The sequence below is a fragment of the Nyctibius grandis genome, chromosome 8 (genome assembly GCF_013368605.1).
Source record: "Nyctibius grandis isolate bNycGra1 chromosome 8, bNycGra1.pri, whole genome shotgun sequence".
NCBI classification, from domain to species: Eukaryota; Metazoa; Chordata; class Aves; order Nyctibiiformes; family Nyctibiidae; genus Nyctibius; species Nyctibius grandis.
In genome coordinates this window covers 30403613-30431494 of record NC_090665.1, presented here as the reverse complement: position 1 = coordinate 30431494, position 27882 = coordinate 30403613, and the positions used below count along the sequence as shown (strand labels likewise).

General features: G+C 40.1%; 1 protein-coding gene across 7 annotated transcripts in view; it reads left to right on the top strand.

The window, feature by feature from the left end:
* Window positions 1-27882, top strand: part of TLCD4 (TLC domain containing 4) — a 45875-nt gene that overhangs the window by 6708 nt on the left and 11285 nt on the right. For 3 of the 7 annotated variants that reach the window (XM_068406105.1, XM_068406102.1, XM_068406104.1), the window contains 6 exons: window positions 1033-1215; window positions 2956-3131; window positions 14622-14787; window positions 19371-19460; window positions 24796-24854; window positions 26666-26760. In XM_068406105.1, the coding sequence (XP_068262206.1) occupies window positions 14633-14787; window positions 19371-19460; window positions 24796-24854; window positions 26666-26760 (399 nt within the window). In that variant the 5' untranslated portion in view covers window positions 1033-1215; window positions 2956-3131; window positions 14622-14632. Of the gene's footprint in view, window positions 1-124; window positions 185-1032; window positions 1216-2955; window positions 3132-8817; window positions 8912-9310; window positions 9369-14621; window positions 14788-19370; window positions 19461-24795; window positions 24855-26665; window positions 26761-27882 lie in introns of those variants that run through there. The other 4 variants (XM_068406103.1, XM_068406108.1, XM_068406109.1 and 1 more) reach the window with 4 other exon arrangements.

Genomic DNA, 27882 nt, shown 5'->3' with positions numbered 1-27882 from the left:
AAGATGTATTTTTTTAAAGAAAGATTAATTACACAAGGTGCAGAGCATTACCTGCTCCAGCACCTGGCTTCATGTATTTTTCCCTAGGATAAGTTGAGATATAAGCAGTCGTTCCGTGCCCAGATGGCCTGTATGCACGAGCATCAAATTTGCTGAATTCTGAACATCATGGACTTGCTGCATGGTATGTCTGGCACATCCAGTGAGTCAGAGATAATCCATTCTAACACTTGGTGCATATGTGTGGAGTACAGTATATCCAGAACACATCTGACGTGCACTGCAGAACATGGCATTGGACTAGAACACCTTGGTCTGCATATGTGCAGGTACTGTTGCCCAAGGTATCTTGAATCTGAAAGTTCCCATTTTCAGTGGGGAGATTCCTGCTTCCACTGGGGCATAATTTCCACATAGAAAAAGAGGACATTGCCAGAAGAGCTCCAGATGTGTAATATCTATTATTAAGCAAATTAAATAAACAGCTGCTGAAATGTAGGTTCTTTAAGCAGTCCCAGTAGAATTATTACACCAAAATGTGTATGTTTACAACAAAATAAAAGTAAATGTGCAACACAAAAAAAAAACGTAACCAAGATGTTGTAATTAGTGTATATTACAATGCAATTTTTCTGCAGTTTATTCTGTTACACGATATATTTGGTGCAATTCACAAAGAGACTTTTCAGACCCATTTATGATGTTTGCATAATACATTTTTATGGTGAAAGTCTTCCACCTTAGCATTTTTTTCACATACACAATTAGGATTATTTTTGGATTTTCTTTATTTTTAATTATCCTTGGGTTTTATATTCAGTGTTTTTCTAATATTTGTAGGTACTTGAGTAAGTCAATCAGAGCGAGTGTTGCTCATCAGCAAAAATGTAACTGGTGTTAAATAGTGTCACTGGAAGTGGAAACCTAAAAAAAAATTCCCCACTTGATCTGAAAGGCAAGCTTTAGTTCTGTGGTTTAGCACTGATGTATTTAAATCTACCGTTTCTTCTCTTTTTATATCTTTCTTACCAGGACTGCTGTCTTAAATCTTAGGTTTGGAAGTTACAGTACAGAGCATGATCTCCTTCATATGGCTAGAATTGCACAGAGGGACAGAAATCTGTCTGTATGAAATAACACACAGATCAAGGCTTTAGAGAGGGGGGAAATCACGAGACCCGCTGATATCAATGGAAACTAAGAACTAAACTCTAGGTAAGAATCTATAATACTGCCAATACAAAATTTGCAAATAATTACAATTAACAAGTAGCACTGCTAAAAGCAGAGTCTTTGGCTAAAAGACATTATTAGCAATAAGATAAAAATGAATGGCACATTCTGGGGCTCCTAAACTGACAAAATTAGGACATAAAGTATATTTCCTTTTGCAACAATGTATTATACCCTATGTATAATACCCAATGTATAATACCCACCCCAAAATATGAAATTAAAAAGCTTTAATATTTGAGAGATATCAATTTAAAAATCATGTTGTTCTCTGAAAAATAGTTATTACAAGTATTACTGAGTACTGTATTTGAGAACTATGTGAAAAACAATTCTTTGTTTTCTTATTCAGGGTTTTTTGTATAGATTTCTACGGCATTTAGACATACATAATGTGAGCATGCACAGGTTTCATTGTTTTCTTGTGCCGCTAAGTAATTTTCCTTCCTTGTTTCCTCAAAGCTTTCACAGATCAACGGAGGATGGAAAAAAAATCCCTAAAAATTATAAACAGTCTTTTTTCAAAATCTTAAAAATTGACAGACACTGAAAGGAAACTATATTGTCTGAAGAAACTACTTAACCTTTTCAGGCTAATATATCTGCCATTAAAATGTGTTAATAGACCATTCTCTCTGCACTGTGGTGCATGCTGAAAGAGACATAGTTAAATGCTATGCAGCTGCTATGGCATGTGCCAAAGTTTAGACTGATCTAAGCGAGGCTTAGAAGCTGTCTCTAGCATACAGATGAGTCATACTATCCCAAGTGTGTGCTTGGTCTTTTTACCTGACGTGCTGCTCCTGAAAAATCTGATGCTAGCATGTAAAACAAAATACCTAGTATCAACAAGCACTGTTTTGTTCTCTACTGGAATTACGCTGATTTTAATTAACAGTCTGAATATTAAAAAAAAGCATTGCTTTCTGACCTTTTGCATGTTGAATTATTGGGAAATAATTTGTTTGGTTTTAGCACTGCGTGGCACCAATTTCATGCTTTTCAATTGTATGCCATTACAAAGTACATCTTCTTTCATTTTCTGGTGTTCTGACATCATCAGATTCTAGTCACTACCCCACTCTACAGTGCTCTTGTTGCTAAGAGCCTCAGCTCTCACAAGGCAAAAGGAAATATGTGCATGTGAAGAAAGGAATCTGATATTATTTCAAGCTTCCTCCTGCTGTTTCTGGTGTGCTCCATCTTGGAGATTAGGGAACCGAGAAGTCATGTTAATCTAGGAGCTCTGTGGTTTAAGCCTTTGGGGATGGAATGCTTTCTAGACCCTCAGTTTGCTGATCCCAAAGATGCACCCAGGTGCAGCTTTGTTTACTGAAGAGCCAAGGACACATATAACAAAGCTGCAGTACTGCCTCTGTTATAGCCCTTTGTGCAGGCACATAGGAGGAAAGAAAATGTATGGAGGAATGTGAGGTGGACAATGAAGGAAGCCAGGGGAGGATGACTGTGGGGAGGAAGGAAAAAAATGTGACAGCAAAGGAAAAGGTGTTAAGAAAATAGAGGATAAAGCGGGAGAGGGGAAAAAGAGGAGAGAGAATGACCTGGAAAAGAAAAAAGAGATGGCGTTCTTGCGAGTTCTGTGGATTGTATTCAGCGCATCTGTCTTAATGTGGTTTGATGTTTTGTCATAATGCTGACATGGTGCATCAGTGTAGCAGTTTGTAATGCAGCATAATAAACTCACAATGTGCTGTTTTACAGGTCCTCAGTAGCTACTGGACAGTTATAATCAGGACAATAATACCAACAGAGAGGGTAATGCTGCATGTGAGGCGTACCTAGATGAAAGAGACAGCGTGTGATGAGAGATAAATGGAGAAGAGAAGGCAGAAAAACTGGAAGAAAACTGAAGAGGGGAGGCTGAGATACAGGAAGAGGTTAGTGACCAGACAGCTTTCCAGAAACAAGCCTTTGTTTCATTACTGAGAGTAAGTACTACTGGCAGAAATGCTATTTCAAATGGGGAGGTGACAGGAGCTAGGAAAGCTAAACTAACGGATCTAAGATGAAAAAGGGAGGGTGTGTTTAGAGGAAGTAAACGAAAGCAGGGGAAAATTAAGGTATTGTTTAGTACACTGCTACCTAAAAATGTGACAGGATACGTTACAGTGACCTGTGCTGGAAAGGTAAGGCTCGCATTCTGTAGCACTCAATCTGAGTCTGTATAACACAATATGCATCAAAACACAAAACGTGTCTGCTGTTTGGAAAATGAAGATAACGCTTTTCCTTCAGGGAAGCATACAGCCCAGCAAGTATTGACTGGGTACAGGCAGGGTGTTCAAAAAAAAAAAATCAAAGCATGCAGATTCACTCTGTTTTTTCTATGCAAATATTTTTGGGGAGGGCAGATTTTTTATAAATGGAATCTTTTTTTTCCTTTTCCATTCACCATTTTCCTGCTATTTTTCAGCTTTTTTTGGCTAAAACCAAATTCAGATCCTTTCTTTTCAGTCTCCTCTTTTCAGTCTTGGGCTTTCTGAATTAAACACTGCAATATTAGCTGCCTACAGTTACTGTGATTGGACTCCATGGGTGGCCTGAGCAATTTTCAGACAATGGAGCTGGTTCTTTTCTCACTCACACCAGTGTAACTCGTTGGCTTCAGTGGAGTTACTCTTGATTCACAGTGTTGTGAAAGGAGAATTGTGCTTGTGCTTTCATATGTTCTTTCATCTCCATGATATTTTTGCTTACATGTATAATTGATTTTCTGGGAATATCTCCTGCCGCTGACAGGTAGACCTAGGAACTTCCTAAGATGGAAATAAATTTAAGCATTTTTTAGGTCACTGAGTTCAAACCACTGCTGCTACAACACCATGTTATATAATTTCTTTCATAAACTGATCAGGCTTTAAACGTTCATTAAGATGCTATTCTTACTACTATTGGTAAATTTAGGCAAAAAGGTTAGTTATGTCTTGTGTAAGTTCCAAACCACAACTGAAATTATTTTCAAATGCTCTAGAAGTATTTTACTTTCTCACATATGCCTCACTTTTCAGTACAGCAACCGTGATAAAGGCTTCATTCTTGGCAGAGGTAGGCTCAGCTCTGAGAAAGGACAGTTCTGAAATTACAGGTGTACTTAGGAAAGGGTACCGTACGGTTCTTTATGCAGGGTCACAGAGAAGGGTATGGAACAGGTGTGTATGACTTGGCTGAGGATGGATTACTGCAGACTTCAACTTACTTATGTTGGGCTACCTTCTCTTTACCACCCTGTCTTAGCAGACCCCCTCCAATTTCAGCAGAATTTGTTCCTCATTTATGGAATTCCTGGGCCTGATTGGCATGAAGCTGAAAATCATCAATATAACCAGGAAGTTTAATTGTAATTAAAGCATAGATGAAAGGCAGAGCTCAATTTTTCTCTTGCATAGTGTAAATATGATGATTCAGCTGAAGCCAACAGAATTATGCTATTACCTGTGCATGCTACTGTGATACCTCCATGTCCTCCCTATGTTCCCTATGGTCTTTCAGCATATGTGCCCTTTATCGACGTGGAATATAATTTTATTTTTCGCCCTGTGTTCCTAAATCTCCGTTCTACACCTCACCTTAGCAAGCCTGTACTTCCCTTCCATGCTGAAGCTTGGGTTCAGAAGTTGCACTTGTTACTGGGGAACTGCTTGACAGTAACCATTTAGCAGTGGCAACTTTGGTTTGCAGCTGCTGGAAAATGGTGGCTGCACATCACAAGGGACTGAGGAAGAAGTGTATTTATTGTGAAAGCCAAACTGTGGTCACTGTATAGCAACCAGTTGGCTGTGGTACTCCTCTAGTGACTGTCCCACCTTCTGGATCCTGTATTTCTGATGCAGAAATAGGTGCACAAGTTGCATCATGCAAGTACAGCAAGCCTCATACTTTTAGGACTTAATGGAAATGCTCAAAGTAATTGCGTGGTAAGTTCATGCAACACTTTGTAGGAGTGGTAGAGTACTCCCCTGGTTTTGTTGGAATTGCTTTGCACATGCAATACAGGCCTAGTGTGTTTGCTGTGAGGATCTCTTTGGGATTGCTGGACATGGGACATCCAAGGTGAGGCTGCTGCTCGTATGCAGCAACATCCAACTTGATGAGGTTATTAGATACCAACAATGCCAGATATACAGGCAGTTCTCAAAATCTTCCTGGAGAACATTTCTGGTTGGAAAAGAGAACAACCAATTTAAGGCAACCTGGACTTATGGTAGCCGTATCTAACCATATCTACAGGCCTCCCTTCTACTGCAATGCCTTCATACCCCCATAGCCAGTTCTCTTTTATCTGCAGATTTGCTTTATCAAAAATCTGAGAGATGCTCCTATGGAGAGCAGTTGCCAGCCAGGAATCCTGACTGCATCACTGTTCTCAGCTTTACAGTCAGGAGTGCTCAACCCAGTACGTGTTGTTGGGCTGTTGAAAGATGGCATTGCCTCTGGTCATGATCCGGTGCGTGCTCGACAACGTGCTGATCATTAGCCAAGGAGAGAGCAGTGAGGCAGGTCAAACTAGTTTCTTTTACCCATGCAGCACACTGGGCCAAAGGAATTGTTTGGTAGGCTGTGTGCTATACAGGCCTAACATGGAGGTTTGGGGAGGGTCTGGTTTGTCTTCTCCTAGATGCTTCCTAACCTCTAAGTGCATAATGGCAGTGGGTTATTTCGAGGCTTAGAGCTCTGGTAGGTGGTCTCTGGCAGAGTTATCTGTTCAGTTTAAGACATTACCACTCTCAACTGTCTGCTTTACCCTGCTGCTAGGTATTACCACACTCTTATGGTAGAGACTCCAGGTCACATGCTGGCATATTAAAAAGCTACCCACTTTCATTGCTGTGCTTGACTAGAATGATCATGACCTCAGGCATCTGGGAGAAATAATGTCTTAAAACACAGCAGCTAAATCTGCCAGAGCTTGTTGTTCAGAGCCTTTGGTTCTTAACCATGAGTGGAAAGAGTTCTTGCCTGTGCCCGCAGGCCTGAGGACAACCACTCCTGCCTTCACTGCCACTGCAGATCCTCTGTCACCCCAGAGGTCCGCTGCTTGTCCATGGGGGAGACTGTTGTCATAGTTGCTACGACTTAAGAGAGCAAGGACTATTGTCCTGGTTTCCTGGGGATAAAATTTATAGAATCAAGTTTCTGTTACATTTTGTTTCAGTTTGTGGCCAGCCATGGTTATCAGGCCATTAGCAGTTAAACCCAGGGCAGCTGACCCAGGCTGGCCTACAGCTCTATATCATTAACATCAAGTTCACTATAAAAGGGAAAGCTTGCTGGGGAGGGGTGGGGTTTTTTATTTGTTTTTTTGTTTTGGTTTGGTTTTTTTTGTGGGGTTTTTTTTGGGGAGGGGGGCAGGGGGGGGCTCTCCTCTCTGGCATTCTCAATGATTGCTATTCCTGGAGAAACTTGCCAGCACTCTGTAGCTAAGTATAGTTTTGTGTGTTTTGTATTATCATTGATACTGGTTTCTTTATTTTATTACATCTGTTTAATTTCAACCCACGAGTCTCCCTCCTTTTCCTAATTCCCTTCAGCCGTTGGGGAAGGGACATTGGGTGAGAGAACAACTGTTATTGTTTAGCCCCAGGTGCAGGCTAAATGAAGACAAGTATGTATAAAGAAACTTCAACGTCAGTGATACTGGCTTAAGCAAAAAGTGAGGACTGTTCTTTGGAATGTGAATTATTGAAGAAAAAAATTATCTTAGAATTTTTATAGTTTATATAATCTTGACAGTGGTTTATGATCCCACCATGCAGTTCTTAGGTTTTAGTGGCTGTTCTATTTCACTAAGAACTGTAGACATAATAGAAAATAGGTTGAAATCTTCCTTTATATGAGAAATAAATGATACGATATAAGAGTAACAGATGAGGTTTTTATCCTAATTTCACTAAGAAATTGTGTTGATATGATATTGCTGTCTTTATTTGTCCATCTGTTTGTTTCTGGAATGGAAAAAGATTGGAAGCAGGAATGGGACCTCCTCCTTCACTTAGCTGAGAATGTCTTGTGGAATTTTGTTAACAAAAATCAGTTTAAAAGCTGGTGAACCATAAGACACAAGTCCATAGAAAATCAAACTTCTGTAGTTCCAGTATTTACACAAATGCTTATCCAGCAGTTGATTTATGATCAGCGATGGATCAAGCCAAGATGGCTTGAAAAAGTTACAGATGCTGGCGGTACGCCCTGCCCACCTCCTACAGGTTACCATTTCTACAGCAGGAATGGCTCGATGCCTCATTAACCAGTGCCGGAGTTTCTGCATTTCGCAGATCGGTGTATTAGGCAACCCAACACCGGTTTCTGTTCAGGCTTAAGCCATAATGTTCCTGCAGTGGGAGACACCTTGCAAGAGAGATTCGTGTACGTAGTTAGGGCAGATGATTTCTTTGTCAGCCTCAGCGTAATCTAGTGTGAGATATCTATGAATACCTTCAACATTATGTTGTTTGAGAGGAGAATTTTTAAATTATTGCCCTGAAAGATCAGGAATCCTTAATGAACTGGAAAGTTGAGGTGGTTTAGGATGCGTATGATGGTAGAAGCATACCAAGAGGAAGAGGGTCTTGACCATTATGCTTTATAGTTGGTAAAAAACTAAGTCCATTCATCATCATAATATTTAATTTTGTCAACATAATTTTGCTTCTCTTTGATTTTTCAGGACTAAACAACAGTTCAAAAATGTAAAATGAAAAATAATTTGACAAAAATCACAGCATTTAATTTAAAAAATAGCAAGTATCAGCCATACCTGCTCTCTGTATGACGGGTGTGTTACCTTTGACCCTGTGCTGTGCAGTGCTGTCAAGGAGTGCATAAGTGGGTTCCCAGGGCACGAACAGCCACATCAGCATTTTTCCCTTGGTATATTTTAGACAACGGGGCTACATAAACGAAAGGCAGAGTGACTCGAATGTTGTTGGAAGGTGAGATGCTGGACCCAACAGGAGTTTTTCGTCCCCCAACACATCTGCTGTTCTCAGCCACGTACATTGAGCGGAAGATGGGGACCTGAACATGCAGCGGCTCTGGCAGCCCGCGATGGCAGCTGCGGTCCCGGGCTGGCCGGCGGGACCCCCTCCCCTCCCCGCCCCGCCGCGCTGCCAGCGCAGGCGGTCGCCGCTTTGCGCTGTGACAGCGGCTGCATTTCGAGTCGCGCCGACCACGCGTTTAAGGACGGTCCCGGGTTATTTATTTAGTTTCCTGACCGCCGCTGCTGCGCGGCCCTTAGCCCAGCCCGGCCCTCGGGTGCCGCGCCGGCTGCGAGCCCGCTGCTCCAGAGCCCGGTGCCTGCCCGGGGCGGCGGGGCCGCGCCCCAGACCGAGCTGCCGAGGCCTGCGGGCGTGAGGGGCCGGGGGAGCTGCTGTGGAGAGGGGGGCGGCGGCCGCCAGCGCGGGGCGGGAGGGGCCCGGGGGAGCCGCCTTCCCCCCAGAGGCGGCGAGCGGAGCCCGGCGGCAGGTGGCGGCGGCGGCTCGGCTCCTTTAAGGCTGCGTCTGCCGTAACCCGACCCTGCCGCCGCAGCCGGAGCCGCCGCAGCCGAAGCCCCCGCCGCCACCGGCGGAGCATCCTGCGCCTGGGAAGGGCTGTCCCGTCCCCGCCGCCGTGGGGAGGCATGGCGGAAGCGACGGCGCGACTCCGGTAGCCCCGCTCCCAGGTGCGGCGGGCGGGGAGGAAGGGAGGGGCCCGCGGGTCCGGCGGGGCGTTGAGGGGCCGGGGCTGGCGGGGGGGAGGCGGTGCAGCCCCTTCCCCCCTCCCCCGCGGGGCTGCGCGGAGCGGCCGGTTCCCTCCCTCAGCCACGGGCCGCCCCCCGCGCGGGGCCGCCCCCGGGGGCCGCGGGCCGCAGCCGGCGGAGCTCGCCGTTGTGACAGCGCGAAATACAGCGCTGTCCCCCTCCTCCTGCTGCCCCGGCAGCGGGTGGCTGCGGCCGGAGCGAGCGCGGCGGGTGTGTGCGGCGGAGGCTGCCGTCTGCCAGCCACCCAGCCAGCCGTCCGGGGCTACCGCCGCGGTCGGGCACGGTGGGAACGGCGGCACCTCGGCTGACGGGAAAGGCTCGGTAATGCCCGGCTCGGGAGAGCGCCCGGCGGGTTCCCGTTAGCGCTGCGCTGCTCGGGGTGAGCCCGTGGGGGTCCCTCCGCGCCCCTGCGGCTCGGCGCCTCCTCCGAGGGTGGGGGGTTCCCCCTCCCTCTTGCTTTCCGACTGCGAACATCTTGCAGGTTTGGGGAAATCGATGGTGTAGGTAAAGGATACCGCGCAGCTCACCCTCTTTGCGCTGTGTAGGAAGCGTGCCTAACCTGCTGGTTGCCTTGGTGTTTCAAGAGCAGAAAGCAAAGTGGAGTTTGGGGTGTGAGTAGCCTTGAATAGGAAAGGGAATGGCTTAAGCTGTGAGTAGCTTGAATTTTGTTGTGTGTCTCCTTGATGCTGCTTACTCAGCTAGGTAAGAGCAAACGCAGTACTTCTCATCTAGTTGGAGCAATAGAAACTGCCATTCAGAACCAGCAGTACAACAAAACTCAAGCACTGCAGATGTTTTATTACTAGGCTTGTTATAATATGTGCAAACAGTCAGTAGTCCCACGTTGTTCTCTGCAAATTAGTGTGGCAAGTTTTGCAATGATTGGATTTGACTTTCAGTTTTAAACAGATCAGGAGAGCATCGGGCTGAATGGGATGTCCTGGTATCACTAGCAGCTTTAGACTGTAATCTTGTTTGGAGAATGATCCAACTCATCTTGAAATCCAGCTTTGAAGAAAGTAAGGGCTGTGGGCCTTACACCTTCCTGTGCACCTCCTTACTACGTCTTCTGGCTGTACAGTTGCATTTCTTATTTTTATGATGTGAAAAATTGATGTGGAAACAGTGAAATGAGGAGAACATAAATGCTAAATACCATTGATGGTACAACGCTTGGTAACTCTTCTGCTCCTTTGGCCTCTTTCAGTTAGGTGCTGACTTGTTTCTATCAGAAGTTTAAAATGGTTTCATATTGGGGGTGAATGAATGTTGAGTCTTAATATTTTTTTTTCTTCTAAATTCCAAGTAGAAACAGAATTGCAGGAAAACCACAGCATGTTAATAGCAGATGAAAAGAGCGTATTTTCAGCTCTGAGTATGATTGAAAAGCTGTGATATTAGCTTTTTCAGAATTACTGAGGTCAATAAAGCAATTTGATACTGCGCTATACATGTGTAACCAGTACCTAGCTGAAAATTGTTAGTTTCAGGTGTTTGCTGATGTTTATTTACCTAAAGACTATGTTGAAAAGCTGCAAGAGTGAAGTTCTGATCACTTGTAATTACTGTCTAACTGAATGGTTAAGATCGTAATTTTGGGTAAGCCAGGAAAAGACCACTACTAAAAAACTAATGGTGAAGAACCAACCTGGATATAGTACTTTTTTTTTTTTTCCCCTGAATTAGAAAGTAGTTACACTAAACCAGCCTTCCACTAGCTCAAAAACCGTATCAGCTGACTGAATGGTAATCAATGACTATGCAGTTTAGGCGATAAAGTGTCTGGTCTTATATAATCCATGAATTCTGTATCTTGATCAGACTTTGCTGGACAGCCATAAGAAGATACTGGGGCAGAAAAACACAGTGTAGTTGAAGTTGCCTTTGACTTACTAACTTTGGCCATTGTCCCCAGGGCAAAGAAATCACATGTGATCAGAAACTTATTATGTTTCTTCTAAGTGATAAGCTTTCGTTCAACAACATGAAGGATTTTTCTTTTAAATAAAAAGAAAATCTGGTAAACAACAGTTAATTTTCATGTTAAACAGGATATAGTTGAAAACAACTTAGAGATATGAGAAAATGTTTATAGCTGAACTGTTTTTCCATCTCACGTGAAACACTGTTTACACCTGGTCCTTGAATGGAATTAAAATACAGCACTCTTAATTTGCCTAAGTAAAACATGACATTATTCCTGAACTTGGTACTTAATGTTCTTAAACAGCATCTTGATAAGCATATATGAAATCACCTTGTGAAATCAGTCTTGCAAAACTCTTATGAGTATCTGTGAGACCAACCACAGAGGCTGGGTGACTAGTTTCTTCTCTGCTACCATCACACCTTTCCCCCTTGCTGGCATCATGGTTCTGTGCTTGCTGCTAAAACTGCTGAGAGGTACAGGTTCATAATGCATCTTTCCACACAACTGCTTTTTCTTAAAACAAATTTCCTGTACAGGCTCCTTAGAAGAAAGATTAGCTCTTCTAATGTATTTCTTGCAGTCTCCTGTACTAAAATGAACACCTGTCATGCAGTGAAACATTACTTATCTAATGAAATCTTCTGGTGCTAAGGAAACAAAACAAAACATGGATTTCTTTTGCCCAAGAAATTATGTCAGTGTCTTTGAAATTCAGAGGTACTAGTATAGTCATTGCAGATGAATAAAATTGGTAGCATCATGAGAATTGCTATATTTTAGTCAAAAGGATGAGGTAGGTGTGATTCATGTTCAGTGGTTTTGCTATTTTTCTGAAGAGAATTGTCTTTAACATGCATTTTGGCTTCCTTCACACACTTCAGGAATTAAACCAACTGATTCTTTTCCTTATGTGGTCCAAGAGAGGACTTGCTTACTACAAATGAGATGATGTAATAACAAAGTTTTGGCCCTGGGAGTAGAATCTGGAATGGGCACCGTACAGTGCTTATCAGTGGGTTTAATCTGGAAGATATAGAATTGAATTGATTGTTTTATTCCTTCAAATAGAAACATTTAGAAAATCAGGCTTAATGCCCATTGTCTTTAGTACTTTAAACTGTAAAAAGTGCATAAAATTTGATTTGTGTATTGTATCTTCTTGGTCAGTGGAGGTAAATGGAGAAGTATGTGGAGAACAGTGTAAAAAGTACTTGAGGGAATACTGAATATTCAGGATAGTATTTGAAACTGGATTAATAGACTAACATTAAAAAGTATGCAAGACTAGTATGCTGCTGAACTAGAACAGGTCATCAGATACACAACTGGAATGAACCAGAGTTTGTTGCAATGCACTGCAGCGTATACACATTAAAATTTTAGTTTGGAGTAAAAATGCATTTATGAACTGAAACATAGAAATCATCATCATAGAAATCATGGAATGGTTGGGGTTGGAACAGACCTTAAAGACCACCTAGTTCCAACCCCCCTGCCTGTGGCAGGGACACCTTGCACTAGACCAGCTTGCTCAAAGCCTCATCCAACCTGGCCTTAAACACTGCCAGGGAGGGGGCATCCACAGCTTCTCTGGGCAACCTGTTCCAGTGTCTCACCACCCTCACAGGAAAGAATTTCTTCCTAATATCTAATCTTCCTAATATCTACCCTCTTTCAGTTTAAAACCATTCCCCCTCATCCTGTCACTACTTGTCCTTGTAAAAAGCCCCTCTCCCGCTTTCCTGTAGGCCCCCTTCAGGCACTGGAAGGCTGCTATAAGGTGTCCCCAGAGCCTTCTCTTCGCCAGGCTGAAGAGCCCCGACTCTCTCAGCCTGTCTTCATAGGAGAGGTGCTCCAGCCCTCTGATCATCTTCGTAGCCCTCCTCTGGATGTGCTCCAATCTTCTGATCACCCCCACTTACTGCCCTTCGGTTTGTATTGCATAGCTGTCCCAGGGCATGCAAGCTGGATTCCTTTTGGATTAAACTTAGCAGTAAGATTCGCCTGAAGAGCACATCAAATATGATCTAACAATTGCTGAGTCCCTAGGACAGAATTAAAGCTGGTCTGAAGTAAACACTTAAAATCCATATGATATGGATGCAGGTTTCACTCAGCAAATCTGCTCTTGTTTGTCCTGTGTCCTGCTTACATAGCTGTAGCTTTTACTGTGGGTACTAGTCAGAGAAAGTTTTCAGGTAATTCACTTTCTTTTTTTACTGTTCAATTCTGGCAGAAAAAAAAAAAAAAGAAAAAGGAACAGGGGAAAAAAGTTTGAGATCATTGAACCTTCTAATTCTTTGAATACAGAAGTATTTTTTTCTGATGTATATGTAATACACCTTCTGTTAAAGTTCAAAATTTAAATGCAAACCTTGTTTCAATCTATACTTACCGTTTACACCACCAGGTGAGAATATTGTACTTAATTTTTAAAAAAGTTATTATTTTTACTAGTGGACTTCCTTTTTTTTTTTCTCTGAGGTTCAAGTTTCTTGCCATCTGCAATGCAGATACAATTTGAAAAATCTAAGGCACATTCCCTCATTCTGTAGTGTACGTGAACTAAAGGTAGACATAAGTGTATTTTGTAATTGTATCAGTTTTTGCTGACCATTAGGTTGTTGTAGTAACATCAAATTATGCAAGCCTCTAAGTCTTCATTTTATTTTTAGGTGTTCTCTTCAGTAAAACTAAACTAAGTGATAGCAGTTATTTAAATGGCTATTAAAATAATTCTTTAAATATTTTAAATGAAGCCATTTGGCTTTTTTTCCCTTTTCTGTTCAACTTAATACAAATTGACTTTTTATGAGTTTGTAACCTTTGCCAGTTTTGGAATATAAAACACTCCACAACATCATCAAACCAGAGACGTATGTCAGACGTTTGTGGCTTCTGGGAAAATATCATTCTGTCTTGCAAAATTCTGTTGACTTAGGAGAAATGACTGAAGCATTTAGAGACTGACATTTATATTTGGAATTGTTTAGCTATTTATTTAGGCCTCACGAAATAGCTAAATATCCAGCATCTGAAAAATGCATTGGCTCTGATGATAGGAAGCATTTCAGCATGCTCTGACGTTGTGTGAAGTTTAGACTTTCACGTGAAGGTAAGAAAAAAACTCAAATACGATAGCCTACATGCTATCACAAAGAGGAGCCCTCAACTGTGAACAAACTGAGAACTACTGTCTCTGTAAAGTATACAAACATAAAGGTGCAGTGAGGCTGTTGCTACCCGAGGCTGACCTGAAAAATCTCTCTTCTACGCTTATCTGATTTCATTGTGGCTTTTTAAAATCCCGTTAGCAGCTGTGAATCTGGTAAGAATGAGATGAGTTTTAACTTCGGAACTTCGTGGTACAGGAGTGGAGGCTTCTGAGCCGGTGTTTGCACTTGTCAGTGGTCCTCCCTGCGCTTTCCGTGCAGACAAAATACATGCAACTTTAGGCAACAAAAATGTAGAGTATGCAAATGTTAAAAAAAAAACAACCAAACAAACAAAATGCAACTTTTACATATAAGATCTTGGGGATACTTTTATGCTGATAAGCCTTAAGTAGAAATACTGAACAGGATGAAACTTTTGGTGAATAATATTTCTCTTGATAAGTTAGTTGTCAAAAACACTTTCTCTGGCTGCTTAAAGTAGTTAAATGGAGAATAGACTGAAGTTACCTTCTGCTTCTCTTCACAGGCTGAAGAACAATGGCTTCTTTCAGCAACCTGACTATTGGCATTGCTGTTGCCAGTTTTACCATATTTCAGCTCCTGTTCCATGTTTTAAGTTCTTGGATGTCAACGCGAATAACACCTGGTTTTAACAATCTCAGCCAAAAAAGGAAGATTGAATGGAATTCAAGGTATACTGTTCAAAACAAACTACAGCTGATGAACTACATGAAATTGTCAACATCTGAACCACCTGAGTGTATATATATAAAACTGCAGAAAACATTATTAAACATCTGTAAAGATTAGAGGGATGGTTCTAGGCACTTGACAAATGCTGAATGTAAAATGCTGAGGCCCCTCAGCACGTGAACACACAGCATTACAAACACTTGTACGTTAAACACTTCGTTAGACAGTGATGCCCAAGTGAAAGTCAGTAGAAAAAGAAAATAGTGACTGCTGAGAGGTAATAAAGTAAAGAGGATTAATTTTAAATGGCTTCTCTGTGATGCTTCTAGTAAAGAGAAGAGCTGCAAAATTCCTTTCCCCCGAACCTACATGAAAATCAAAAGTATTGCAATTTATTCTATGGTCTAAATGCTAGTGTATATCTGGTCATGCTTTTGGGTGCAAAGCGAATTGCTCTCTGTTCTCCCAGTGCTACTGCATTACACCCTGTTTTAGATAAGGTGATTTTCCATGAAATTCGATGAATCTTTGGTGTAGTATTGGAGTGAGGCAGGGTTAGACAAGTACATCTGTGTGTTGGTGGGGAAGGAGACTGCAAGAAGAGGAGGGGGAAGCTGTGACAGACACAGGGTACAGATTTAGGAAGGAGCTGTGGAAACTCAATCTAAAAACCTTCCTTACTCCCTTTTGTGTTTCACAGTTCTGTCATTGGGATGGATCTACCTGCATCACGCTTGTCTCCTCAGACAGAGCGCTCTTAGAAACTTGTTCAACCCTGTGAATCCTTCCTGGATGCCCTCCTCTCTTTTAAGCAATACAGGGCGTATAGGGTAGTAACTGCAAATGGATGATCACTGGGGTTTTATTTGTGACATACTACTCTGAAAGGGTATACATAGTGCACAAGCTTCTCTGGTTGAAATGAATTTATACAGTATAACTTTATGCTTGAGTAGTCTATTACAACTTTAAAATATTTTTCAGATGTTTCTCAAATTTGAAGCTCAAAAATGTGTACTGCATGGCTGTCACTGCGCTCAAAATGCATTGGTCGTATCACTGTTCCTCCTCAGTGCTGTTTAAAGGCAATATCAGGTGGATACTCTTGAAGTTGTTTCCATTGCTCTAGGCAGCATTAACAACTCAAATAGTCTTGCCCTTCTGTTTGGCAAATGTCCATCTGCAGTGTTCTTAAAGGCACCATCTTAATTTCAGTTCGATCTTTGAATAATACCTATCTGTCAGAACAACTTTGTAGGATGCCACTTCATGATGTCAGTGCAGCTTAGGTTTATCTCTACGTTACGATCGACAATAGAGGCAGACAGGGAAACTAAACTAAGCTATTACTGTGTTTGAGCTGAACTTCTGTCTCTAAGCTACATCAAGTGACCCTTGAATTGCATAATAGGCTTTCTGAGAACATATCCCATGCCTGGTAGCACTATGCTAAGTTGTAGTGCTTTGCATAATAACATATGAATTGTTTCACACATCACAAGTGTGCTGGAAATAAGCTGCTCTGTAATCTCTAGGCTACTTTGTAGTAAGGTGTTTAACTACTCAAGTTGATACAGCATCCCAGGCTGTGTCCTTTTTTTACTTTTTTCCACATTTTTTCTCAGAGTTGATAGCAGGATGTAGATGTTAGCACGCAGATGAGTCATGGTCCAGTGCTACATTCAGTTCTGGAGTTAGAAGGCATGAAACACAAAGCAAGGTTCACCAACAGCTTGTTGATGTTGTACCTGAGGAGGGCATGAAGTGAAAGAAAGGTTAACTGTGCTTGTGTTTCTACAAAAGATTGACTGTTAGCTCAGTCTGCCTTATCACTCCAGTGTTTCACCAAAATGAAGATACCCCATGGAGTATCTTATATTTTCAGGGAATGGAGATGGACACATACGTACTCTGCAAACAGCTGTGCAGGTAGAGAAAGTTACTGTCTCCCAGTAAAATGAGTTGGGTTAACTTACATGATTTAGAAGTAGATGTTTGTTATTTTGTCCTATATTGAACTGGTGTAGGGAGTGCTCACACAAATGGTTCTGTTGGCAGACCTGAAGGAAACTGGCACAGAGGATGGTTATGCATTTTTATCAGCTTAGCTGGGTCTGGAAGAGGACATCTGCCTGAAATGAACTGTGGCATTGAAAATGTATTGTTGCAGTTTGGAGTGTTTTGTAATCAAGCATTTGAGGTGCAGCTCTGGACTGTCTTTTCCATACTGTCAGTTTGTTCATTTTGACCTTCCAAGAATTAAGAACCAATAAAGTAATTGCTTCTGGGATCTTAAGTATGCAGATGCTCAAATTGAGTTAAAAACTATACTTCAGCACAGATGTAGTATGATTTTTTTAATTTGTTGTGCATAAATGCCTGTCACCTCTTCTACAATACATGTTTGTACTGCTATTAAGCAGTTGTGAAAAAAAATAGATATTCAATAATAAAGGAACAAGTATGCAACTTGCCAGTGCAACTTTTTTCTTCGCAGTTGATTGAGGAGTTAAAGGATGCAAGCTTTGACAGTAATTTCAAGGAAATGTACTGAGCTTGACCTAGATTCCATATTAAAATGGAGTGTTGCACTATTTCCGTTCTTCTGTCCCCTCTTCTATGGAGAAACTTCAAAGTTCAGAGTTAAGGAGGAAATCTGCTTTTTTGGATTTTTCTTCTTTTTTTTTATTTTCTCCCCCTTCAAGTGCTGTGCTTGTGTATAGCTTGTATTCTAAACACTAAGGTTTGGATAAACAGCCACTGCTGAGACAAATTGCAACTGTAAACTAATATCCTAATATTATAGGGCAAATTTTACTTATTTCAGCATTATCCTCTCCTAAAGTTCAAAAACCCCAGGTATTTCTCAAACACTAATATTGTATGCCATGCTTTGTTTTAAAAAGGAAGCAAAGTTCCTAGCTCTCTGTTAATTCTGTGTTGCAAGAGTAGATATTTTAGTTGAACCATTAATTATCATTAAAATTCTGATAACTAAATTTTGTTTGTTAAAAAAAGAAGCAGCCTGTGCTATAATGGTTAGTAAATGTTCTCATCCAGCTTGTTACATTTGGCTATTCATATTATATTAATCTCCATTCATTTTTTTGAACACTGTTGAAAAAGCTGCTGAAAATAGCATGATGACACTGTTTAAACAAATTCTAAATAGAGACTTCTTTTGTGAAAAGTCACAGAATCTTCTAATGCCAACAGACGATAATACAACTTCTGGAAACAGACTAGGGATTATAACATACTCTTTCTTTGCTAAATCTTCCATGGGAAGTAAGATGTTTTCTTAAAATCTTGCGTGGTATAGTTTAGACTTCTGAGAGTGACTTATGCACATTTAAAATATTAATAACCTCCAAATACATGTATTCAATATGTACAAAGACAAGACTAATAACAGCATCTATACTTTTGTGTGCATATTGTTAATGCTGTGAATATGGTGCAAAGGTGTTTCTGATCACACAGCATCTAACTTGGAGTTCTTATTTTTCAAATAGTATCCATGATTCAGTAGAGCTATTTTGGCACATAAGTTTTTTTTCTTCCTAGTCAGACTTAAAAAGTGGGAAAGCAGACAGTAGCTACACAGTATTAGATGCAGTTTATAGTAGTGTTAAACCCATGGCTAGAGGAACAAGGTCACACATTTTGGACCTGTGCCCATTGCATTGTTCTACCTTCCAAGAATACATGTGGACTCAAAAGGGTGGCCTGCGTGCTGGCAGAAACCCTGCCGGGGCCTCTGTAAATAGGTAATTCTCTTTAAGTGCCTCTTACATTCAGAGTTTATGTACAGTGTTCATGCAGCCTGTATATTTGAGACTGGTGTCTCTGGAAAAAAAAAGTGTTTAATACCCAAGTATGGACAAGGCAACTCTGATTACTGTGTCTTTATATAGGACAAGAGGAGTATAAAATAACGTAAAGCTGTGAGCTGCTAGTTCATATGAACTTGTAGCTGTTTTACCTCAGATACTCAGCTACACCCTTTTGTTATACAAGTTTTCTCTTTGAAAACCAGAATCTACTTCAAATGCACTAGAAATTCTTTCTGAAACTTTCCTTGATAGAATTTTTCATTTAATGCCCCTCTTTCCAAAACCTGAACTTGGCAGTTTTATTATGGGTCATCTATTAATTTAGTGCCTGAATGGAGAAACCTGCTGCTGCAGGACTCATGGGCCAATCTGAATATGAAATGCATATAGATTTTCCAGCAAGTGGGATGATACAGTAAGTATTTGTTAGAGAACTGGATGTTGTATTGTCTTTAAGTATTCATTAATATATGGGATAATTAGAGGAAAATGTAGATCTCAGTTACTTTAAGACCCTACTTTATATTTAACCGCCCCCCTGCCCGAATCTGATAGATTCCTTCTTTTTGACTGTTTTTCCCACCTGTCATTGTATAAGTGGTGGGATGTAGCGTAAGAAGAGACGATTGTCTTCCACAGAGGTATCTCGATGTAGCTGAGAATGTCTTTGGCAACATGCTACCTTAAGCACAGTATAGAAAGCTGTGAATGGCAGTACCTCCTTGTGACTGTGATCTCTTTTTCAGGACAGTGTCCACATTCCACGCCTTGGTGGTTGGTGGGTTTTGCCTGTATATTTTGTTGTATGATGACGCTGTTAATGCTGACCGTCTCTGGTAAGGCATGTTACAGATGTGTTGTGTTGACACAATAAAATAACATAATTGAGAAGGAAAAAAAATAATCCTGCAGTGTATTAATTATTGAAATAATTGTTTCATTTCCCATTAAAATATGCGGTTGTGATGTGCCATTTTTATGTCTGTACAATTTGATAATTCCAAATTGTTTTGTCAGTATTAATGTCTTAGTGCATTGTGTCTCTGAAGTGGAATAGATGAAATACAAGTAAGTGATTTGAAATATCATATTAAATCACTGAAGCATAGAACCAAGAACGTAGCCGTAAGTCGGCGTTGACTGAAGCTATGCTATTTACTATAACCATTTTAAAGTGAAATTAAAATGCTGTTGCAGGTCTGGAGGGTGTGTAGGGGACGGGAGAAAAAGCTGGAGGGGCCTGTTACATGTATAAAATATGTCTGAATTGATAAATTAAGATGTTTATGCCTCCCATAAAGCTTCTATCAATCTTTGTTTTAAAAAAAGTGTGAAAGTTTCAAGTGCTGTATTCACAAGCTATTGCTTGTGAATATTTAATAAATGGACTTCTAATATTTTCTCTAGTTAAAATATTCTATATTAAGCTTATGTTTTCTTGATTTCTATTTATATCGTTTTGTTTCACACCTTTTTGAGGGAGGAGGAACAAGATGCCTTTGTTTTAGTCGAGTTAATTATAGATTGCTGTTGGTGTTTTGACATTTCACTTGTTATCCTCTGGAATTCTTTCCCTATAGAAGGAAGAGGCCATATTTTTCCTGAAGACAGACTCACTACTTTAAATTTCATTTCCTATTTCTGTCATAGACTGTTGTTTTTAACCTTGTTAAAGAACCACACCGTGAGTCAGTTTAAACTTACAGAAATTTAACATCTGATGCTTGTTCTGCTCTTTTGCTGTTGTGAATTAATGACAATGCAGTGTGGACTAGACAGGACTGGGTGCTTGAAGTGCTCTGCCACTGCCTTGTTATGTGGCTTTAATAAATGTAACACTAATTCATAACACAAATTTAGGCCACATTGGCCTCTTCTGTATGTAGTGATATATGATTAAATTGTTGGCTGTTTTGAATTTTTGTCATTGCAGTCTGGTATCTTTAGAGAGACCAAATACAGTTTGAATATCTTATGAGATCTGTTAACCATGTTGAAAAGCAGCATGTTATTATATCTCTCAGTGTGTGTTGTGGTAAGCTTTATCAAATAGAAGCTTTTATCTTGGTTTGTTTGAGTAGACCTTGTTCTAAACAGTACAAAAGAAGCCATGAAAGGCAGAAATGGAAGCCTCTTGGCAATGATAAATAAATTGAGTCTTCACATTTACTAGATTTTCCTGGTATAATTCCAGGAAAAATTCAAATTAAGCAGAAATCGAACCACTTTTTTGTTCTTGATAAGCTTGAGAAAAGTTATGGTAGGTATTTTTGTATACTGCATTGAAAACTTAATCTTGCTTATGGAGCCTTAGCATCCTAGATTATGTAAAAACATTAAATCTTAAAAGACAAAATCCATCTGCCTTTAGGGGAATTTTTTTCTGTGTTTCTGCTATTGCTTCTAAATAGTTTCTTCTGTTTGGATGTGTTTACAATGATTGCTATCAGTGGTTTTATTTACGTTTGGTAGAGTAAGGGAAACTTTATGTTTAAAAATCTAGTGGAAGTATATCTAATCTGTGTGCTTTAAATCAAAGCTTCAGGTTCATTTCATGGCAGTGTTTCTGCAAATTGTTTCTTGGTCAAAATTACCTTAGACAATGGTTTCAGGAATTTGTCAATTAAAAGTGCACAGAACACACTCTAGATGTGGAAATCAGTATTTTTAGTTATTAAACTAATGTGTGAAGTATCACTTAGGGTATTTAAAGCAGTTGCAATGATTTGAATTTATGTTCATGCAAGTGATTAAGTGCAAAGGAAGACCAAACATAATATTGCCCATGGTTTTACAAGTACTTGCATGCAGCCTGTGAGTAAAATACAACTTTGTGTTAGGCTTTCTTCTGCCAGTGAAGCCAGAATCGTAGGGTGGTTTCCTCAGAATTTGCAGATGTACATTTTCTTCTAAGGCTGACTTTTACATTACTCTTAAAAATGAGATGGCTAGCATTAGTCTATGCATTCCCCCATATGTCATATTGGTTCCTGGTACACAGTAATTAAAGCCTTAGCTGAACATGTGGAGCTTTAAACATTTTTTTCCAGTCTGTTTTATGGCTTAGCTGTACATAAGTCTTACGTTGCTTATCATTTTTACATTGATTTGTACCTGAATCCACATAGTCTTGATTTTAATGAATAAAACTGAAGAGGAAAAAACCAAATTATATGGGAAATACCAGATGGATTGTTGCAAGGCTGCTCAGTCTGGAAATCTAATGCCATTTTGAAATGCAGGCATAAGCTGTGGGACTTGGTCATCTACAGATATGAAGGATGCATAAGCCTTTCTGTAGGAGTCTCTTGTTAACAGTACAAGAAACATTTGTGAACCTAGTTTCAGTATTTTGTAAGTAAATGTCCAGGAATCCTTCACACAGCTTTCTTGCACTGTTCTAGCCCAGGTAGCCTGAAAACATTCCACAGATGCTCTGATTTTAGACTGCTGGGAAGGTTTTGATACAGATACTCCTTCCCTCTAGTAATTGCCACCATGTTTGTGTAGTCATTGACTGTATCACAATATCCAATCAGTTCTTTTCTGTTGGATTTAAAGATATCTGTATCAGTAATGAAAAATCACAAGTTCTGAGCCTCTACATATGTCAGCCTAACTTCTGGGTTCACACAAAGCTTAAATGCATGGTGACTGTGATACCCATATGTCTTGAAAGGCATCAGGACTCCTGCTAAGGGTTGGGGTTCAATGGAGAGAGGATGGCTGGAACTAGATACGATAGATCCTAACAAAGGATAATAAAGACTGGAGCATTGATAGGGAAGGGAGGCATCAGCATTGTGCACATCCACCTTTTTTGACGGTCTAGGACTTCTCATAACACTTTGCCTTTTTTTCTGTATGTAATAGGGACTAGCTAACATAGATGGTGTAGAAATTGTTTTTGAGGTGGTTAGAATAACAGTAGAAAATGTGGAGGTGGTAGAGATCAGATGAGGAGAGGGAGAAGATGTGAATAAGTGATTAAGTAGTAGCTTCACAGAAGAGCGGCCTTTTTCATATGACTGTCCACTTTACAGTCATTACACTTTTTGAAGGCTGATGTTTGATTCCAGCATTTTATATGACTCTGTATCTGCAAAGAAATTTGAAGAAAGTTGGTCATGTGGACTTTTGTTATACCTGCCTGTGCATGTTGGTTTTTAGTTCATTTGCCACACATACCTCCTTAGCAATCACAGAAGAGATAGCTCTTCCCTTTTGCTTATTCAAGTCACTCCTGGCTCTTGTTTGCATCAAAATGAGGCTGCAAACATTGGGCTCATAAGCTCCATTGCACTTCCCATTCAAGGAGACAGATCAGGAAATCTAGATGATTTTAGACTAAATTCTAAGTTTTCCATTAATTGAGATTAATTTGGGATTATAACATGGACTCTTCTAGAAGGGAGGTGACAGATGGGTAGTGCAGCCATATATGTTGTTGAAGTGAAGGTCTAGAGAAGGTTTGTTGCAAGGTGACCATTCTCATGGAAAGAATGAAGGCAAGTGAATCATTCCCTGTCTCATCCAGTTAAGTCATGTTTACCAGTATCAAGGAACCAATTTCATATACTCAGTCCTTTGTATCTTCTCTGGTGAAGAATATGAAGGTTCTTGAGCACAGGCTAAATCTTGGTGATGATGTGCTGAAGTGTGTTGGGAGGACTTACAAGTTTGGTTTTGATGTTGCTGCTGCCGCAGCTGGGAGCACTGACAGGAGGGCTGTAACTGTTTAAAGAGTTTCTGCGAAAGTTATGAGAACACAGTTGTCTGTGCTCTGTGTCTAGCTGTGGCTTTCAGAAGAGCTGCATCTAAAGAAGCACTCAGCCCACAGCCTACATAGCTCATGAAACAAGGTTTTGAAGCCATGGAAAAATGTTCCTGTCTCAAGTTGTTAAGAGAGCCTCTATGACCAATCTTAAGAGATGGAGTGAGCTCCAGGCTCTCCTGGTAGTGTTTTTCCTCACCTAATGGCAGAATTCTGGTTTTGTAAGTCCTTCTATTTTCCTGTAAGCTGCCTTCTCACTCAGGGAAGCAGTTAGTTTTAGACACTAAGAAAGCCTTAAAATTTAGTGAACAGATTGTAATAATACAGGAAATCTCTTCCACTGCTTCATTTCAATAGGATTAAAAAATAATAGCTAAGTAATAGCATTTTGCTTCTTTTTAGCTGAGGTAGACTTTGTCTTGGAGGTGGCTGTAAGTACAGTTATGTTCCTTTTTTTCTTGAAAAATTGACAACAAAGATTCCTTTTACAGCTTGTCTTGAGCAGTCCGCATTTTATAAATCTGTAGACCTGTCACGTGAAGCTCAGTTCCTACTTACACAAAACATATCTATATTAGATGCACAACTTAGTTAAAAAAAAGTTATATTTTGTTGAGGAAGAGAGATTTGCTTGCCAGACTCCTCAAAGTAGGAATGTACAGGGGACAGTGGAGGAAAGAACAAAGGTTACTTGCTGTAATGTGGATGCTTCCCTTTCTTGAGCTATATTCACAACTTTGGGTGTGTTGAACATCATAGAGGAACTGAAGTTGTGTGTGCTACTAAGAGCTTTGCTTGCTGAATGTTTGGCACCAAAAAGGGAGGGACAGAAGGTGTGAAACTACTCTGAAAAGCATTTCTCCTCGAAGGTTCTTTGGCTCCAAAGAACTGGCAAATAATTGCTTTCATGTCTCCCTCTACTCTGTTTATCCCTGTAAGCATCCATCCTCTTATGAATATGAAAACCATCAGCTGAGCAAGATATTTTTGTCATTGTTAACAAAGTTTTAACACTGGCAGAAGAACAAAAATGGAGACAGAGTGTCAGTTAAAGTGCTAAGAGACACTGCCTGGGCTGTTCTCTTTTATCATCTGTTTCCAGAGAAGCCAGCTCAGGGTACGTGCTGGTTTCAGTTCTAGTCTCTAGCAAGGCTCTTGGGGCAGTCTCTACTCCAAGGCAGGGGGTAATCCTGATTAGGGTAGTTAGTAGATGTCTTCTATCTGGATGGAAAAGGAATCCATTTTCCTGACTAGGACTTTTCTTAACCAAATCTCGTAATGTCTTACTAATGGGCCAAGAATAAGGTGACCTGATAGACATGATGTGTTTGATATGTGTATGTCCTTTGCAAATTACCTTGTTATAAAGGCTGTAACTATTTTTGGTATGTTTACAGGGGTGACCCTTCAATTGTGAAACTGAATATTGCTATTACCACAGGCTACCTCATTTCTGGTAATTATGCAGTATGTATATAATACACACAACCTGTATATTTATACTGAGCCATTATGCTGGAGATGTGATATATGTATACAATACAGTTTCTACTGTGGCTTTTAAAATTGCTAATGGAGTTGTGGGTTGTGGTGAAATCACAGATCTTGCCAGCAGTTGTGAAAGATGGAATGGTATCTCCCCAAGCACTGAGGAAATGCCACTGTGTGGCTTCATGGTGGTTTGATACAAAACCACCAATTCCAGCTCAGTTTTGTCCTTCAGCCAATTGAGAAGGTGTTAAAGCAGTGCCATTCACTCCCTTCAGGGTGTCTAAAACTCGTAGCTCTTTTATCTTATGTTTCTTCCTGTGACCTCAGAATGCTGGCAGAAGAATTTTGGTAACCCTTAATACACGCTGAGGCAGATGATAAGATCCTGCCTTCCCACCTTTTAGTCTCACTTTAAGCCAAAATTTAGTCATCTATAAAACATGGAAATTTAAAATTATTTTCTTGGTATGGCACTTACCCCTACATATGTTTTGTGTTCTTAATTATTTACTGTCAATTAAACTTGGCATGGGAATTTTGCTACAAAATGCTTTGGAGCTTTCTTTTATGGTATGTGGGGATAATATGACTCATCAAAGCAAAAACTTGTTGTGACTTGGTCTATTTTCAGGGAAAACTTCTCATGTTAGGATGGAGTCTCTGGTCAGAGACTGGGCTGTGGACTTGATTATCTCTCAGACTAGATTTCTCACCACAGTCTGGTGATCAGCACACTCAGTTAAACTGTGGGCTAGTTTAAGTCTCTTTTTTCCATAAGAACTTAAACTCCCATGTTTAAATTCATTGGTATCTATTTTTGAATAATTATGCATTAGACTTACATTATGAATTAATGAATGCCTTTGAACAGAGACCTGAAACTGGCTACTCATTCGCTCTAACTTCCTTATATGGTTAATGTTTAATTATTAATAGGAAGTGGAGCGGCTTTGTCAGATGATGGAGAGCCCTGCCTGAGGATAGCTAATATAAGAGATCAAGGCACTCACTGGGGATACAAAAAGCACGGGGGTAAAATCTTTGATTTGGAACCTTTGTCACTAATATTCTGTCCAAAGTACTCATTTGGAGAAAGTAGGGGCAGAAATCACTTGTTCCAGTACAGAAAAGAAAATCTTCTGAAATCTCAGACCATCATGGGAGAAGAAAGCACTTTCCTGTCAAAGCTTTCCTTATAACATTAAGTCAGGTCCACTATATCACTTTTGCAGTAATTGGAAAATTCTGATTAAATAAAGCAAACAAGCTTCTCATTCCAAGTGCCCCTTGCAAAATGTATTTGGTAAATGGTTCCTTGTTTGTTAATATAACTACTTTTTAATTCAGAAGTTCCCCATAATAGATCCCTGCACTTATTGCATGTATTTGCATATTGGCTGTGCCCCCTGTAGCCCCCCTCCCCTTCTTTTGTCACTTGTTCCAAATTTTTGGGTTCATAAGTGTGAAGTCTTGCTATAAGATTTGGGATCCACTTTTTCCCTTGAAAATATTTTAGCTAAAGCTATTGCTTCTGTACTTCCATTGATGTGGAAAGTAATAGTTTATGGCAACTGTTGGAAGAACACTGTTGCTTAATGCTTTGACTGAAGTAAAGTCTTTAGGATAAAGATGTTATCTTCAGAGATAATTAGTGCAGAGAGTTTCTACTGATGCCATATGTTTGCATTTTTACCTCTAAAACTTAGAGAAACACTATTTTGAGGTCAATGGTAGTATAATAAATTGTTCTTTATCATTATTTCTTTTCTCTTGTAGATTTGTTGCTTATTATTTACTACTGGAAGGCAATTGGTGACAAATTTTTCGTCATACATCACTTGGCAGCTCTGTATGCTTACTATTTTGTACTGGTGAGTGCTGTATTTTCCAGTAACATAACAAGCAGATGAGATTGAAGATGATGCTTTTATAGATCTCATTTGCTTAGCGTTTAAAAGAATTCTTCACTGGTTGGTGTATTAGCTTTGTGAAAGGCATATTTGTATTTTCACTTATCATTACTTTCTAAAGGATTTTATCAGTCACTTGTGGTAAGTGCCTGCCTTTTCAATGTTACAGTCCTTCAACAAAATTTGTAATTTATTTAACTGCTGCAATGAAAACTCTTCTTAGTTTTTGCCGTAGAGAGACTTTGATGGAGAGGCTTTTCACATGGTTATAGAAAAGCGTTTCCAGTAAAACCACAAGTCTGAATATTTAGTTGGAAAATTAGAAGGAAATGGTTTCAAGTGGTTATGTTCTGCTTGTGGTTGTATTTACAAGGCCATAGGTCAGTGATCCCTAACTCTGGCGAATGTACTACAGTCAGCTGGGTGTGTTTTTTCTGGGGCGGTTGGTTTTTTTTTTTTTTTTAATTGTATTTTTTTAAAAATCTGTTAGGACACAAACATCCTCTGAGACTTCTTGTTTAAGGTTACATTGATGAGGAAACAATGGATGGTTAACTGTATTTATCTATAAGTATCTGTGGCATACATACATTGAAGGGAAAAGGGGAAGAGAAAGATACTGTTCTAGGATAAAGACTAACTTGGTTACTCTGCTGCTGCTGCTGCAGTTTCTGAAAGATGCCCATGTGACTTGGTAGAAATCCCATTGACCTCCAGAATAATGCTGCTGAACTTCTCCTGAAAAGCTCATTCAGTAAATAAGGAAATGTTACAAGATACAATTTACTTCATTTACCACATTTCTTTCCCTGCCTACTGTGTGAATCCCAGGCTTACAATATTAAAAGTGTCGAGATGCCAGATTACTGCCAGACTTCCCACGTAATGGTTTAAAGGGGATGAAGTACACCGACAAGTAAATACTCTGTTTCAGGTTGAAGATAATTAGATCTACTAATATTATCATGGATTAAAGTGAATTAGAGCTGCATATTAGAGAAATGAAAATACCACTATCAAGGCTAATCCCCGGTGCAGAAAATTCATTAGTTGTTTCCGGAGGAAATGGAAAGCATAGTATTC